Source organism: Astyanax mexicanus, chromosome 8 (assembly GCF_023375975.1).
Source record: "Astyanax mexicanus isolate ESR-SI-001 chromosome 8, AstMex3_surface, whole genome shotgun sequence".
NCBI classification, from domain to species: Eukaryota; Metazoa; Chordata; class Actinopteri; order Characiformes; family Acestrorhamphidae; genus Astyanax; species Astyanax mexicanus.
Genome location: NC_064415.1, coordinates 6,512,969 through 6,529,306, shown reverse-complemented (window position 1 = coordinate 6,529,306; position 16,338 = coordinate 6,512,969). Strand labels below are relative to the sequence as shown.

General features: G+C 39.0%; 2 protein-coding genes across 2 annotated transcripts in view; one reads left to right on the top strand and one right to left on the bottom strand.

The window, feature by feature from the left end:
- Positions 1 to 665: 665 nt before the first annotated feature.
- The window catches only part of LOC125803951 (uncharacterized), a 35,891-nt gene continuing 20,218 nt past the window's right edge, over positions 666 to 16,338 (bottom strand). The window contains exon 3 of the mRNA XM_049482766.1: positions 666 to 1,222. Coding sequence (XP_049338723.1) covers positions 666 to 1,222 — 557 coding nt within the window. The remainder of the gene's footprint in view (positions 1,223 to 16,338) is intronic.
- Positions 2,111 to 9,019, top strand: LOC125803830 (tripartite motif-containing protein 16-like). Its single transcript, XM_049482145.1, has 6 exons — positions 2,111 to 2,701; positions 4,096 to 4,191; positions 4,754 to 4,987; positions 6,150 to 6,309; positions 6,880 to 6,939; positions 7,966 to 9,019. The coding sequence occupies exons 1-6, from the start codon at positions 2,111 to 2,113 to the stop codon at positions 8,502 to 8,504; spliced, it is 1,680 nt and encodes a 559-aa protein (XP_049338102.1). The 3' UTR covers positions 8,505 to 9,019.

Sequence of the window (16,338 nt, the reverse complement as noted above, 5' to 3'; positions counted from 1 at the left end):
TAAGTTTTTTCAATTTCATGATTTTATTCATTATATTTTGACATTAGCAGATTTACTTGACTATTCTTTTTAGATTTTCTATTACAATTACAGTTACACTTTTTAGTAATGTTCCTTAGCAAACATCAAAGATTTTAATGTAATGCTTGAATAGAAATCCTCAAGATTTAGTGCTGTAATGTCAGGAAGACAATTGACAAAAATCCTGGCCTGTTAAGGGGTTTTAAGGTGGGCATATCAGGGTGTCACATAGTTATTTATATGTATATAGTTTTGTTTGAGTTTAAGTTTTTTGTCAATGTAGGGGTATTGAAAGTTTATTTACATCCGTTTTCCCCTTTATATAATATTTTGTATGTTAAGTGAATAACATTTCAGAATTTAACATAGTGTATTTTGTCATCTTTTTAATATAATCAGATTGTATTGTATTTTAAATTCTTTAATCATTGGGAAACATGTTGTATGATGGATAATAAGATGTAATACAATTGTAAGTATGTAAATTACTGTATTATTTATTTGTAAGATATCTGAACAGGGAGGTCTTGTGCTTGTGCATTACAAGAAGGAACTGTGATCTTTGGTAAAATAATTGTTTGGCTCTTAAAAGAGCCGTTGCGTTGTTGATGGCTTTTATAAAAGCCTGTGGTTTTTCTTCTAACTCAGGCCATCTGGTCTTGCCAGGCAACAGCACCTTCTGCAGAAAAATAGTTGGAAAACTTTTCCCTCATTCGAATTGCCTCCCTAGCAGCATAGTTGCTTCCAGCTCTTGGGGCATTCTGTAGGGCAGATGCTGCCTCTCCCTCAGACACTGCGACAGTAGATGGATTCCTATCAGTTATTTGCATGAAGTTGTGTAGAATACATGTGGCTTTCACACATGCTCCAGCATTGTCAGGGTTAGTACCAATGACCCATCTGTACATGCGCCACTGTGCTGCCAGAATACCAAAAGTATTCTCTACTACCATGCGTGCCCGTGAAAGCCGGTAGTTGTAGATCCTGTTTCTGTGGGAACTCCTGGATCCAGGGAAAGGTCTCAGAAGATTTCGCCTGAGAGGGAAAGCTTCATCTGCCACAAACACATGAGGTTGAGGTCCCAAATGCTCTGCTCCTGGAAGTAGTGAGTCTTCTGGAAGATCAAGTGACCCATTTCTGAGAGCTTGGCCAAAGATTAAGTTTGCTAATGTTCCACCATCACTTGTTTTTCCATATGCACCTACATCCACAACCCAAAAACAGTAGGAAGCATCCACAAATGCCAGGAGAACTATAGAAAGGGTTCCCTTGTAGTTGTGGTACATAGATCCAGAGTTGTTTGGAGCCTGGATGACTATGTAAAATATAAAAATGATACAGATTATTTAAAATGGTGAATGCTCTGTTTATATGAATCTTAAATCTTTCATCTTACAATATGCTTCCGGTAAATAGAGAAATACATTAAAAATATGAACTTTTATATAAAACATTTATATAAAATATATTACTTACCGAAGGCAAATAGCAAGGCGTTCGGATGGGCTGATGGCTCGTCGACACCTTGTATCCTGTCTTGCTATTTGGGGTCCAATCAGTTTATTTTTAACCATTTTAGTGATCTTAATTTAGTTAACAAATACAAATTTAATACAAACACATTTAATAAAAATATTTTTCTAAGGCGGTTGAAGCAATACAATTGTTTGAGCCTTTTTTCTTGTCAGAAGCTGGACCATGATACACGTGCGCGTTTAGCTTTGACACACCCCCAAGCGACAAACGCGGGGCGACGCAAGCGACTCGTCGCGTTACAGTGTGAACGCAGGGTTAGTAGCTGAACAGACTTTAGTCCTGTCTCTGTTTCTCGTTCTTCAATGCTCAGGACGCCACAGGACTGCAGTGACACTGATCTCAGAATCTCAGAAACGTGCAGTCTGTCTCTTTAAGTGAGAGTGAAAGTAAAATCTGATCCTTTCTGGTTTTCCCTGCAGGGTGTGCATCAGTGCGTATCGTGTCTGGATCTACTGTTCTGTCATTAATGTAATTTTTCCTGTGTCTCTACAATAGTTCCTGTTTGAGTCAGACAGTGTGAGTATTGTTATCTTGGCTAATAATTCACTGTAAAATGGCAGAAGCTGGTATTTTAGTGTTTCAGGATGAGTTCAGCTGTTCAGTCTGCCTGGATCTCCTGAAGAATCCAATTACTATTCCCTGTGGACACAGTTTCTGTATGGTGTGTATTAATGATTGCTGGGATGAGGAGGATCAGAAGAAGATCTACAGCTGCCCTCACTGCAGACACACCTTCACCTCAAGACCTGTCGTGAGTAAAAACACCATGCTGGCTGAGGTGGTGGAGAAACTGAAGAAGACGAGACTCCAGGCTGCTCCTCCTGATCACTCTTCTGCTGCTCCTGAAGATGTGGAGTGTGATTCCTGTACTGGGAGAAAACACAAAGCCGTCCAGTCCTGCCTGGTGTGTCTGGCCTCTTACTGTGAAGCTCACCTCCAGCCTCACTACCAATCTCCAGCCTTTAAGAAGCACAAGCTGGTCAAAGCCTCCAGACGACTCCAGGAGCAGATCTGCTCTCAGCACGATAAACTGCTGGAGGTTTACTGTCGCACCGACCAGCAGTGTATCTGCGTGCTGTGTACCATGGATGACCATAGAGGACATGATACAGTGTCACTTAAAGCAGAAAGATCTGAGAAACAGGTAAGTGTGTAAATGGAGTAGCTACTCCCACCTTAGTCATCTTAGTCATGTAAAATTAATCCTTTACAAATAGGTCTACAGAAGGCATTACCACCCACAGTGGACAGCACAGGGATTAGGGATGCAACGGTACAGTGTGGCCACCGTTCGGTTTGTATCACAATTATCAATATTATCTAGCTCCAACATGCAGTACGTTTTTAGCCCTTTCTATTTCAAATCAACAAGGTGCTCCTACTCACACTCGCAGAGCCAATATTAAATAGAAAAAAGGCACAGATTAATTCAAATCACAAAATGTATTGTTATTTATATGTCTGCTGACTGTGTTTTTTCCTTGTTCATCATACTCAAAGCCAAAATGGTCCCAAATAGTAGATTTATAAGCTGAAAGCGCCTGTTCAACTTTCATTTTCTCCGTTTTGCATGATCACGCAGCTGAGAAAGTTTTGTTTAATTAGCACTTAAATCTTCAGAGTCTGCCTTCAGAGCGCTGATTGGCTCCTGGGAAATTCAGAAAACATTATGATTGGTTGTTGCATGGTGGAGAGACACGCTTAGAGAAGTTTATAAAGAAGTCTTCCCCGGGTCCTAAGCAGTCCTGTCTATCGCCCAATACAAATACAGTGTCTAATCAATAACCACAAATTAAAAAATAAAGTTTTATCACCAGCGAACCAAATAAGGACCAGAACCAGAAAGAGACAGCTGGACAAAGTCAAACTTTTTATTTTCTTAACAGGGAATTAGCAAACTCAAATGAAAGTGTTAATTCTTCTGTAGAAGGGAAAGACAGCAGTTGGGTTGGGGGTGGGTTTGTGGGGTGGAGACGGAGGAGCAGGGCAAAAAAAATACACAGCGTTGATGTGTCTGTCTCATGGAGCAAAAAAACTCACTGCCCTGTGCTGAGTGAGTGTCTTCATGTGCGTTTATCAGCAGCACGCTCTCAGCCCCTCCACCTGGTCATGTGGCATAGTCTGCTTTCCTAAACAGTGCTGCTTAACTGCGGATCTGTGCATTCAGCACCATGTACAGCGGGAGAGCATTCGCTCGCTCTGTTAGTGTGCGCACCGAAATATCGCGTTCATCCGGGTGTATCAAACAGAACAGGCCGAACCGAACGGTTTGAAGAAATACAGAGAACCTTTACGTACCTAGTGGTAATGATTGTGACCGGTGGTATCTGGCTATAATTGTGAATCCAATCACTGACTTAGAATTCGCATTCACTTTCAATGCAGGAAAACACACTCACATATCCTACAGATCAGTGCAGCGTTCTTTAGCTTTCATGGGAGAAGCCAAAATTATGGAACCCAATACCAGCACCTGTCCCATTACATGTGGCATGTAAATGTTTAATTATTGTGTTTTGTTGTCTGGTTTATTTGCAGAAGCAGTTGGTGGAAACACAGAGGAAATACAAGGAGGGAATCCAGGAGAGAGAGAAGGAGCTTCAGGAGTTAATAGAGGCTGTGGAGACTCACAAGGTGATTTTTAAAATAACAAAGTATAAAGATCAGATTTAAAAAAAAAAAAAGGAACATCACTTTTTATTTTCACTTTTCATTTTTTCTAATGCATTCATCCACTCGGTTATGGCAAGCTTCATGACTAGGTGAACAATGACAATGGAGTAGTTATAGTGAAAATTGGCATTTGATGGGAATGCGGTTGATCTAGAGCTGCAATTGTGTTGAACTGTTTATGGAGACGTTCTTGTTCTGTCTCAAAGATGCATTTTTACTTTCTGAATTTTTTGGACTAAAGCTCAATCTTCACCTCAGTATGGAGATGATATGATAAATATTAGGTTAAAAGTGTAAAGATTGTCATGGATGTCAAAAGTTACTTTCTTAAAGAAACAGGGTTATCTGTTCTCCCAAGATGATAGGGTGGACAAGGAATTCCTGTACATGTTTTAATTATATTAAACATACTAAGTTCTTGCTTAAATCTAATCTAATTTGTGATCTGAAATATTTTTACAGTAATTTTTACTGATGTTAATGGGCTGTTTCTAACAGATACCTGTCTCTGTTCCACTACCAGCGCTCTGCTCAGACAGCAGTGGAGGACAGTGAGAAGATCTTCACTGAGATGATCCTCTCCATTGAGAGAAGACGCTCTGAGGTGAGGCAGATGATCAGAGATCAGGAGAAAGCTGCAGTGAGTCGAGCTGAAGAACGTCTGAAGAGACTGGAGCAGGAGATCACAGAGCTGAAGAGGAGAGAGGCTGATCTGGAGAAGCTTTCATTCACAGAGGATCACATCCATTTTCTCCAGGTAACAGACTCTGTTTTTCTCCCCAAATACAAAGTTTATTTTTTTTTAGTGTGATCTACACTACTGCTCACAGAGATCACAGTAATTTTCTTGCTTTCAATGGAAACACACTTAAGATTATGAAATAAAGCAAATAAACAGGACAAGCAGACATTGTCAGAGTAAGAAATATTGATTTGAATGAAAATGATGACTGTGTACTTCAAATTTTGCCTTCATCAAAGAAGCCACCTTTTGCAGCAATTACAGCCTGGCAGACTTTAGGCATTCTAGCTGTCAACTTTTAGAGGTAATCTGATGTGATTTCACCCCGTGCTTCCTGTAGCATCTCCCACAACATGGATTGGCTTGATGCAGTCTTCCTCCGTACCATACGATCAAGCTGCTCCACAACAGTTTAATAGGGTTCAGACCCGGAGACTGTGCTGATCCACTCCATTACAGTCAAAATCCCGACTCCTTATTTCTTAAATATTGCCGACACAATTTGAAGGTGTGTTTGGAGTCGTTATCCTGTTGCAAAATAGTGTGGTAGTCGTCTTTTCTTTAAGATTCCTTCCTCTCTGTATAAATCCCCTATTTTACCACCTCCAAAGCATCCTCAGACCATCACGCTACCTCCACCATGCTTGACAGATGGCATTAAGCATTGGTCATGCATCTTTTCATTGGTCCCGCGCCTCACAATTGTTCTTCTGTTTGATCCAAAGACCTCAAACAACATCCTTCTTCCAATCTTCCAGTGTCCAATGTCTTTTCTCTTTGGCCAGTTTTTTCTTTTTATTAGCCATTGTGAGGTATGGCTTTTTCTTGCCAATTCTGCCGTGAAGTCCAGCATCCTGAAGCCGCCTCTTGACTGTTGATGCTGGCAATGGTGTTTGACGGGTCCCATTTAGTGCAGCTGTTAGTTGACAGTCTAGGAGAGCACACTCTAAGATATTTATCTTTTTTGCACAGTTGTGCATCAGGGCCTCCCACTCCTTTTTCTGTCCTTGTTAGAGCCAGTTTGTGTCACTCTTCGAAGGGAGTAGTTACCAGCATGGTAAGATATTTTTAGTTTTTCCTGCTTTAAGTCAATATAAATATGATTTAGGAATTGTTGAAGATAAAACTGCTCTAAATTGTGTTTGTCTTTGTTCGTCTTATATGTGTTTTTAAATAGAGCTTTAAGTCTCTCTCAGCCCCTCCTGGATCTTCAGCATCACCTGCTTTTACTCTCAGTCCTCTCAACACTTTTGAAGTTGTTATGAAGTCTGTTTCTCAGCTGAGAGGAAAACTAGACGAATTCTGGAAAGAGGAATTTGAGAAGACATCAGCTGCAGGTAAAAACTCTTTCAGTAATGTTGAGCAGTGTGATGTTGAGCAGTGTGATCTGTGTTAGAGCTTTAAGAGGCAGGTAATAAGAGAAAGTGGCTCTCAGTTCAGGATCAGCGCTTCCCAGAAGGGTTTAGTATTTAATTACGGTCATTAGTTTATACTAATTACAACACCTGATTTAAATAATCAACTAACAACTAACTAATCAACTACCTGCCCTCACTGAGGCGGCAACGAACCTTAAACACCAATTTATTTAGGGTGACTCATATGAACAGCTCCTGCATATCATGTGAAAGTCTAGGTTTTTGTCACCAGTGTCAGGTTTTCTATCTGGAAAAAGACATATTTTATATGAAAAATGTGAGAAGGTTGCACCTGTACATTTCTAAACAGCCGAGACCTTAATTTACAGTGTTATACCTTCAGATTTTCTAATTTAACGAACTTATTTTATTTAAAATTAAAACCAGTTTAATCCAAATTCTAAAGAAAGTCCAAAGTATTGTAGATTCTACATTGAGAGAAAATCCAGTATTAGATTAATTTAAAACATGTTTTACATTTTCCTGTAGTGAAGAAAGTGCCGATCCTTCTTCCTCCTGAACCTAAAAGCAGAGAAGAGTTTCTGGAGTGTAAGTCCAGCCCTTTCTCTCTCTCTCTCTCTCTCTCTCTCTCTTTGTTTAATCCTTTCATTCTCACACACTCTCAGAAATTACACCACAATGTTCAAATACACAAAGTTTAAACTGACATTTATACCTGTATTATATAATTAACGGTTATATTTTAACTGCTTACGTACAAAATTGTTACTTGTCTTTGTGTTTTATTTCACTACAATTATACAATTATTATGAAACTTAATTAATGCTGCGTATAATAGATCAAATATACGTATATTTTATGAATTTGCAGTTGTACTGCATATCACTTCTTTATGCAATAGTGAGCACATGTAAAAAAATTAAAAAATACCCCAATCACTTCCTATTAACAAAGAACAGTAGTGTGTTTTTCTGAGATTTACAACTAAACTGCAAATCACTTTCACCAATCTTTCCCCAAATATAATCTCCCATTATCTTCTCGCTATACTGTCCTCGGTAACGGTGTTCAGAATTTATTATGTCCTGGTGAAAGTTCTCGCCTTGCTCCTCTAAATAATCTTCATGATCTCTGTACATTTACTGAGATGGAGATCACAGAGTACAGAGTTTTTCACTTTTGTCTTCATAAATTGGCCAAAGATGTAATAAAATGCATCTGCTAGACCTCTCCAACCTGTTGATGTCTAAATCAAAATGAACTGTGAAGTTCTGGTCAGTCCTGTAAAGTTCTAGCGAGTTCTATACAATTCTGGACAGTTCTGAAAACTTTTTAATAGTTCTCACAGTTCCAAAAGCTTCTGAAAGTCTACAGTTTACTCAGCACTATATGTTTTGCAATTACTGGTAAAAATAGATACATTTCAGATATCATCGTGCTTACCACTAAAATAAAGTTTATGGGGAGAAATAACCTTTTCTATTAATTTTACCCACAACGAATTAGGAATATAGAATTCTTATAGATACTTCCAGTATGTTCTCTGGTTATTTCAGTTTTAGGGGCTGTTTTTAGATCATTTTCTAAAAGCTGATGGGTTTTCTCTCTTTCAGATTCCTGTCAGCTCACACTGGATCCAAACACAGCCTTTAAACACCTCTTCCTGTCTGAGAGGAACACAGTGGTGACCTGCAGCACCACAGTCCAGCCATATCCTGACCATCCAGACAGATTCGATGTATTTCCTCAGGTTCTGTGTAGAGAGAGTGTGAGTGGACGCTGCTACTGGGAGGTTGAGTGGAGAGGAGATGGAGGGGTTGGTATAGCAGTGTCTTATAAAAGCATCTCCAGGAAGGGATACAGCGGGGAGTGTAGGTTTGGGGGTAATAATGATCAGTCTTGGAGATTGTCCTGTTATTTCTCCAGATACACATTCAGATACAATAACAGAGATACTGAAATCTCCGGAGTGCCCGTCTCCTCTAGAGTAGGAGTGTATGTGGATCACAGGGCAGGAACTCTGTCCTTCTACAGCATCTCTGATACCATGACCCTCATCCACAGAGTCCAGACCACCTTCACTCAGCCGCTCTGCGCTGGGTTTGGGTTGAGTCTCGACTCATCAGTAAATCTTTTACTTTCAGCAAAATAGATGAACATGCAGAACAAAGAGAAGAGCTGGATGAGATCAGATAAGAACTGCAGAATCTAGACTGTAGAGCTGATCAAATAAAGTTATAATGGTGCTGGGAGATATTGTAAACATTAAGAGTATTATAATTTAAATAAAATAAAATCAGGTTTATTGTCACATCACATAAGTACAGGTGAGTAAAAACCTTGGTGCATGATCCTACTTAGCATGCAGAAAAAACACAATATATACAACATATAGTAAAATATAATAGAAAATATACTCTTAACTTACTGTACACTACACACATTTTATGTTTTGAGTTCCAGGAATTAAAGTAACAAAAAGGAGTTTTTAGCATATAATTAGCAAAAACATGAAAAATAGCAAATGACGGCTATGCTAATAGCATGAGGACACTGAGCATATTCTAGCGATTTTCACCTAGCCGCTTTATTAACAAATAAACTGAAGTCTAAACCCCTACATTCTCGCCTAAAAATAACATATAACATTATTTTAGCAGGTACTTACAGTTATGTACCTTCTCCTCCGTCATTACACTGGTACTGCTGCAAGGTGCATTGTTATGCACGCACATGAACTCTACTGTATACAAATGTACTGTCTCGCAACAAATTTTAATTTTGGTTAAAGGAAGGTGGGTTTTGTATGTGTGTATCTGCTACTACCTTCTTACACTCAATCTCTCTCTCCTGCACGCTCAGTTTTCTCTCTCCTGCCCTTAGTGTTCTCTCTCCTGCACCCTCAGTGTTCTCTCTCCTACACGCTCAGTGTTCTCTCTCCTACACGCTCAGTCAGTTTTCTCTCTCCTACACGCTCAGTTTTCTCTCTCCTGCACCCTCAGTTTTCTCTCTCCTACACGCTCAGTTTTTTCTCTCCTGCACCCTCAGTTTTCTCTCTCCTACACGCTCAGTTTTTTCTCTCCTGCACCCTCAGTTTTCTCTCTCCTGCACGCTCAGTTTTCTCTCTCCTATACGCTCAGTTTTCTCTCTCCTGCCCTTAGTGTTCTCTCTCCTGCACGCTCAGTTTTCTCTCTCCTGCCCTTAGTGTTCTCTCTCCTATACGCTCAGTTTTCTCTCTCCTGCCCTTAGTGTTCTCTCTCCTGCACGCTCAGTTTTCTCTCTCCTGCACGCTCAGTTTTCTCTCTCCTGCACGCTCAGTTTTCTCTCTCCTGCACCCTCAGTTTTCTCTCTCCTGCACCCTCAGTTTTCTCTCTCCTGCATGCTCAGTTTTCTCTCTCCTGCGCCCTCAGTTTTCTCTCTCCTGCACCCTCAGTTTTCTCTCTCCTGCACCCTCAGTTTTCTCTCTCCTGCGCCCTCAGTTTTCTCTCTCCTGCGCCCTCAGTTTTCTCTCTCCTGCGCCCTCAGTTTTCTCTCTCCTACACGCTCAGTTTTCTCTCTCCTGCACCCTCAGTTTTCTCTCTCCTGCACCATCAGTTTTCTCTCTCCTGCCCTCAGTTTTCTCTCTCCTGCGCCCTCAGTTTTCTCTCTCCTGCGCCCTCAGTTTTCTCTCTCCTGCATGCTCAGTTTCCTCTCTCCTGCGCCCTCAGTTTTCTCTCTCCTACACGCTCAGTTTTCTCTCTCCTGCTCCCTCAGTTTTCTCTCTCCTGCACCATCAGTTTTCTCTCTCCTGCCCTCAGTTTTCTCTCTCCTGCCCTCAGTTTTCTCTCTCCTGCCCTCAGTTTTCTCTCTCCTGCCCTCAGTTTTCTCTCTTCTGCATGCTCAGTTTTCTCGCTCCTGCACCTTCAGTTTTCTCGCTCCTGCGCCCTCAGTTTTCTCCCTTCTGCACGCTCAGTTTTCTCTCTTCATTTATTAAATTAGTTACAAATTATATAAGAAAGCTGATTCTTCTTTTTCTCATTATTATTATTATTAGATGTAAATTATTCTTAATTTACTATGAATAATGTTATAGTTTTGTTGTTGTTGTTTAACCATAATATTATTACTATTATTTTTATGTTTCAGCCCATCTAGTAACTTTTCCATTTCCATAAGGAAATAAGCAATGTTATACTTTTATACTACACTCACTTAGAATACATCAATGAAGTTATTTTTTAAATGGTTTAGATCATAAAAAAAGCGCGTACTATAACGTAATTCGTAATTCCCGCGCTGACCAATCTAGCTGAAGATACAAAACATACCCTATGCTGGTTGGCTAGCTGGTTACTTAGCTTTTGACCAGCATAGGGCACGTGTTTTTACGACGGCGTTTTAGGGCTACTAAAAAAATAAAAACAGTTCACTTCGAGATTGAAGTTGCAATATTACCAAAATAAAGTCGTAGTATTTATGAGGGAAATGTAACTGCGTGGAACGGAGCACTGAGGGAGGGAAGGGGGGCATTTTCCGCCCAGGACCGGTAACAGGGCTGATCACCAACAGTTATCTACCTTTTTAACCTGCTATTATTAAAGCTTTAGTGTTACAGGTAGATAATACAGTGTGCAGATTTCCCTGTGGTGGCGTCCCGGTAGCCGAGCCTCCTGTGTGGAGACCGCTTGCTTCTGTGCGGACATTTCAGCTAGCCTCTAGATGGGTTTTTATATAGGATATACAGTAAATTCCAGTCATGAATAAAGTAAATAAGCCTTTTACTTAATGATGGACTAGGTAACTTTTTTGAACATCATGGGGACATCTTAGACAGGTGCAGGAAATGTACCTTATTAAAGAATATGTTTATTTTTTATTTATAATATATCAACATTGTTGTTATCAATATCGTTAATCACTATGAATAGAATGTTTATGATTAATCATTATTAATTATTTGTTTATTTATCTGAGTACATTATATATTTTTATCTATTTCATTAATCAACAAATTTATGTATTTATTTATTATTATTATTTATTTATTTGTTTGGAAATGCAATTTGTTTGGAAGATTTTTAGGTTGATTTCAACCAGTTAACACCACGCTGATTCGCTGATTGATCTCAAAGCAATATTACAGCTAAACTGCAACCTAGAAGCTTTTATTTTCATCCTCATTTACATAACATTACATAACCTGATATTTAAGTAAAAAAGCAGAAATTGAATTATTTTTACAAGAGAATGGGAGAAATTTAATAAAATATCCATAATTGTGATACAGATTATCATAACCCCAACATTTGTCACAATGCTCAATCTCATGTCTAACATATATTTATTCTTTCTCACCTGTGAGCCTCCAGCCTCTCCTGTTCTACCGCCTCCTGTCTCCCCTGTTCTACCTCCTCTAGTCTCTCCTCCTTCATCTCCTTCAGTAAAAATGCATATTTTAAATGTATCAGATTTGTTAAGGGAAATATTTAGTGTAAGGTTTCTTCTTAACATGATAATCCTAATAAAATCTGAATGATTTAAACCTTTTAGAAGTTAAAGGGTACATATTATGGAAAACTCACTTTTTGCGTGCTTTTGTATTTCCACTTGGGTCTCGACTGACCCTATAAACATTATAAACAATCCAAGCTCCAAAAAAATCTATCCATCCATTTTCTGTGAATCAGCTGAAAGGGTTTGGAGCCAGTAATCATTTGCTTCTATGAGCTGTTTCGATGCTCCCTACATAGAACCACCCTTACCCGTAAACCCCCACCAGAGCCCCTCCCACTAGATCAGTTGAAGAAACCATTTCTGTTAGGGGTGTCACGATCTCGATATTTTATCGAAATCGAATCGAAATGAGGTCACGATCTCGAGTATCGAAGTCAAAAAGAGGATCGACGATCCCTCCCGCGCGCGCTACGCAAATAGCGCAGCGCGCTACGCAAATGGCGCGGCACCAACACAGCGCATCCTATTCATTTAAATAGAGATAGCCACTGCATGAGCGCAGTCGGCGGGAGTGTGATCACTGTTTTTATCTGTCCAACGGGGGGGAGGGGGGGCGGGGGTTGGGCGCGCAGGTTTTGTATCTGTATCTAACGGAGGGGTGGGTGCGCGCAGGTGAGAGCGTGTGAACTCGCTGAAATGCGTGTGTCAGTGTGACTTGAGAACACTGACTATAGATCACAGTGAGGTGGATTAAAAATCTTAAACTTATAATTGACTACACCTGTTGCTTTCCATTGAATTAAAAAAACATCTTTCTCTCAGATAAAGTAAACACAAGCGTGTTTCTGACTAAAATAAAAGCTTTTCAGGAGAGATATAAGTTATGTGTAAATATTTATAAGACAATACCCACATCACTTATCTAACCAGCCTGTACTGATTTCTGCCCCCCAATAATGCTTTCAATAACCTCTTGTAACCCCTGGGAGCCAGGGGTTACACTCTAATAGCCTTTAATAGTCTTCAGTAGCCTTTAAAAGACTTACCTGGCGGCCGTGGTGTGTCCACTAAACTCCGTAGTTATAAACATCCTGAGGTTAGCAGCGCGCTAACTAACCTGCTTATAATGTAATCCGAGCAGTGCCTCCGTGTCGGCTGTTCTAACCTGCTGCTGTTAGCTGCTTGGGCTGAAAGATGAACTGTAGTGAGCTGTATTATCCGGTTAGTGGGGTTAAAACCTTTATTTGTTTACAGAAACAGTAAAAACGGACTGGCTGAGCTCTGTAGCCCGTGGCTGGGCTGTACTGAAGTAGTGACTGAGTGAAGAGAGCGGGGCTTGTGCTGCTGCTGCTAGTGGTTGGATGAAGAACTGCAGCTTCATGTAATGAGCAGTTTCACCAGCCATCCACACACAGCTCTGATAAACTGCTTGTTTTAATAGTGCACACTGTTGCTACCAAAAAAAGTCACTAGATGGCATTACCATATATATCTTAATAAATAATAATAATAATAATATTTATAATATTTATAATAATAATAAATATATTATTTAAATTTTATGAGGCATAAAATAATAACAAGAAAAAAAAACAAGAAAATCGAGAATCGAATCGAATCGTGACCCTCAAATCGAAAATGAAATCGAATCGAGGATTTAGAGAATCGTGACACCCCTAATTTCTGTCATTCAGTTGAGACAGTACACTGCAGGATTAGCCAACAGACTTTGTCTTAGGTAGGAATCTGTACCTACTGCCCATGGCAAGTCAATGATGGAGACGTGCTTCTATCACAGTTAAGCATGAACTAGTTTGTTCGTTTTATGACATTTAGGACTAGCTAACACTAACATGCGGCATGGCCATCAACAGCTTATTTGCATAAAAGTGACTCATTCTAAATGTGAGAGTGATTTTGTGTAAAGAGTTTCATGAACATTGTATAGGCCATAGATCTATTCTGCAAGACTTCAACCCCCCTAAAGGGGTATTAACAATAGTTTGGGGAGGGGGGGGGGGGGGTGGTCAAACATTTAAATATACTTCTTACATATAATGTTAAATACTACAAAAACAATGCAGTAACTATGCCTGGAAGAATATTGTGAAACTATTTTGAGCACCCCTAAAGTGGATCATACCATTTCATGATGATAATCATTCCTCTTGTTTACCTGGCTGCTGGCTCTTTATTGGTCAGGTGATTGGCATGTTTCGGTTTAAGTTAAGGTAAGCAGACTGCGCAAGCTACAGCATTACGTGTAGGTAGCTTTCTATCTACTTAGCTTTCTTAAATATGCACTTTAAACTCACTTTTCCTTACATAAATAACTCATGAATTTGCTATCCCACCTTAAATGCTGCTAATTTACCATTCCGCCTTAAATGCTGCTAATTTAGCATTCTGCCTTAAAAGCTGATGTGGCGGCACTCAGACTTCAGGTTGTTCAGGTTACTACTTTTGGCGCTTTTAATGTGATGCTGAACATTCAAATGGGAATCCATGTTCTGTTTTATATGGACTGTGTGTGATAAAACACTTTTATCATCTACTACAGTCTAAAAAGGTAACTGTGTTTTAACGTAGGAAAAAAAGTGTTTTAATGCCGGGAAACTGTTAAGGTGGAATGGAAATGTAAACAAGAAATTAAAAGCTTCATACGCTGCAGTAGACCTAGTGAGGAGTTAGTTACTCAAGTAGTTTTACAGTAAACTGGGGTATTACATTTTTTAAGGTAAGATTTATTTTCTATCTTTTTATTAGGCTACTTTGAAAATTAACAAATTAACAAAGCTTTTTAAAAGGCATTAGCCAAGATATATAAATGCATTTGTACATTTAATATTGTAGTCCCAGTATCAAAATATTTGGAAAGGGATTTTCATTTACTTTGTCATTTTCTATTTATTAATTTATTTATGCTTTTTTGCTGTATAATATATTAGTTATGACTATAAAGGTTATTGTATGGTCTGTGCTACATGAATGGATTTATCTTTTACGTGCTGTAGACATAACAGTAAGGACCTCAGTTTAGTAAAGCACGCGCCTGCACTGTACTGGTTTCCATTTACCCCCACCCCCCAAATTATCACTGTATATTTTGCACATATACTATGTAAAATAGGTGTGTGTTCTACTCGCTTGATTTATAATAATCCACATATATACTCTTTACTCTTTTTTTCCTTTTATGGCTATCTGATTAATCTTGATTCTCGTGGCTCGTACAAGCAGCCCAGAAACTTTTGGACTTTAATGAACACACTGTAATTTGCATATGTACTTTTTGCATGATATAAGACATTATTACATTACATTTGGCGGAAGCATTTGTCCAAAGCGACTTACAATAGTGAAGTACAAAAAGTAATAGAGGTTAAAGGTAAAACATCTTTAGATAGGGCCAAGGGGAAATAATGGGATCGAGGAGTAATGGAGGGGAAGAAGGAAATGAGGTTAGAAGTAGTTAGTTAGTTAGTTATAGGTGTTAGGAGAGTGATTCATTAATCAACAAATTTATGTATTTATTTATTATTATTATTTATTTATTTGTTTGGAAATGCAATTTGTTTGGAAGATTTTTAGGTTGATTTCAACCAGTTAACACCACGCTGATTCGCTGATTGATCTCAAAGCAATATTACAGCTAAACTACAACCTAGAAGCTTTTATTTTCATCCTCATTTACATAACATTACATAACCTGATATTTAAGTAAAAAAGCAGAAATTGAATTATTTTTTACAAGAGAATGGGAGAAATTTAATAAAACATCCATAATTGTGATACAGATTATCATAACCCCAACATTTGTCACAATGCTCAATCTCATGTCTAACATATATTTATTCTTTCTCACCTGTGAGCCTCCAGCCTCTCCTGTTCTACCGCCTCCTGTCTCCCCTGTTCTACCGCCTCTAGTCTCTCCTCCTTCATCTCCTTCAGTAAAAATGCATATTTTAAATGTATCAGATTTGTTAAGGGAAATATTTAGTGTAAGGTTTCTTCTTAACATGATAATCCTAATAAAATCTGAATGATTTAAACCTTTTAGAAGTTAAAGGGTACATATTATGGAAAACTCACTTTTTGCGTGCTTTTGTATTTCCACTTGGGTCTCGACTGACCCTATAAACATTATAAACAATCCAAGCTCCAAAAAAATCTATCCATCCATTTTCATCTTTAGATAGGGCCAAAGGGAAATAATGGGATCGAGGAGTGAAGGAGGGGAAGAAGGAAATGAGGTTAGAAGTAGTTAGTGTGTTAGAGGTGTTAGGAGAGTAAGTGCTCTTTGAAGAGCTCTGTCTTCAGGAGTTTATTAAAGATAGAGAGAGATTCTCCTGATCGGGTAGTGGACGGTAGTTAGTTAGAGGTGTTAGGAGAGTAAGTGCTCTTTGAAGAGCTCTGTCTTCAGGAGTTTATTAAAGATAGAGAGAGATTCTCCTGATCGGGTAGTGGACGGTAGTTAGTTAGAGGTGTTAGGAGAGTAAGTGCTCTTTGAAGAGCTCTGTCTTCAGGAGTTTATTATTAAAGATAGCGAGGAT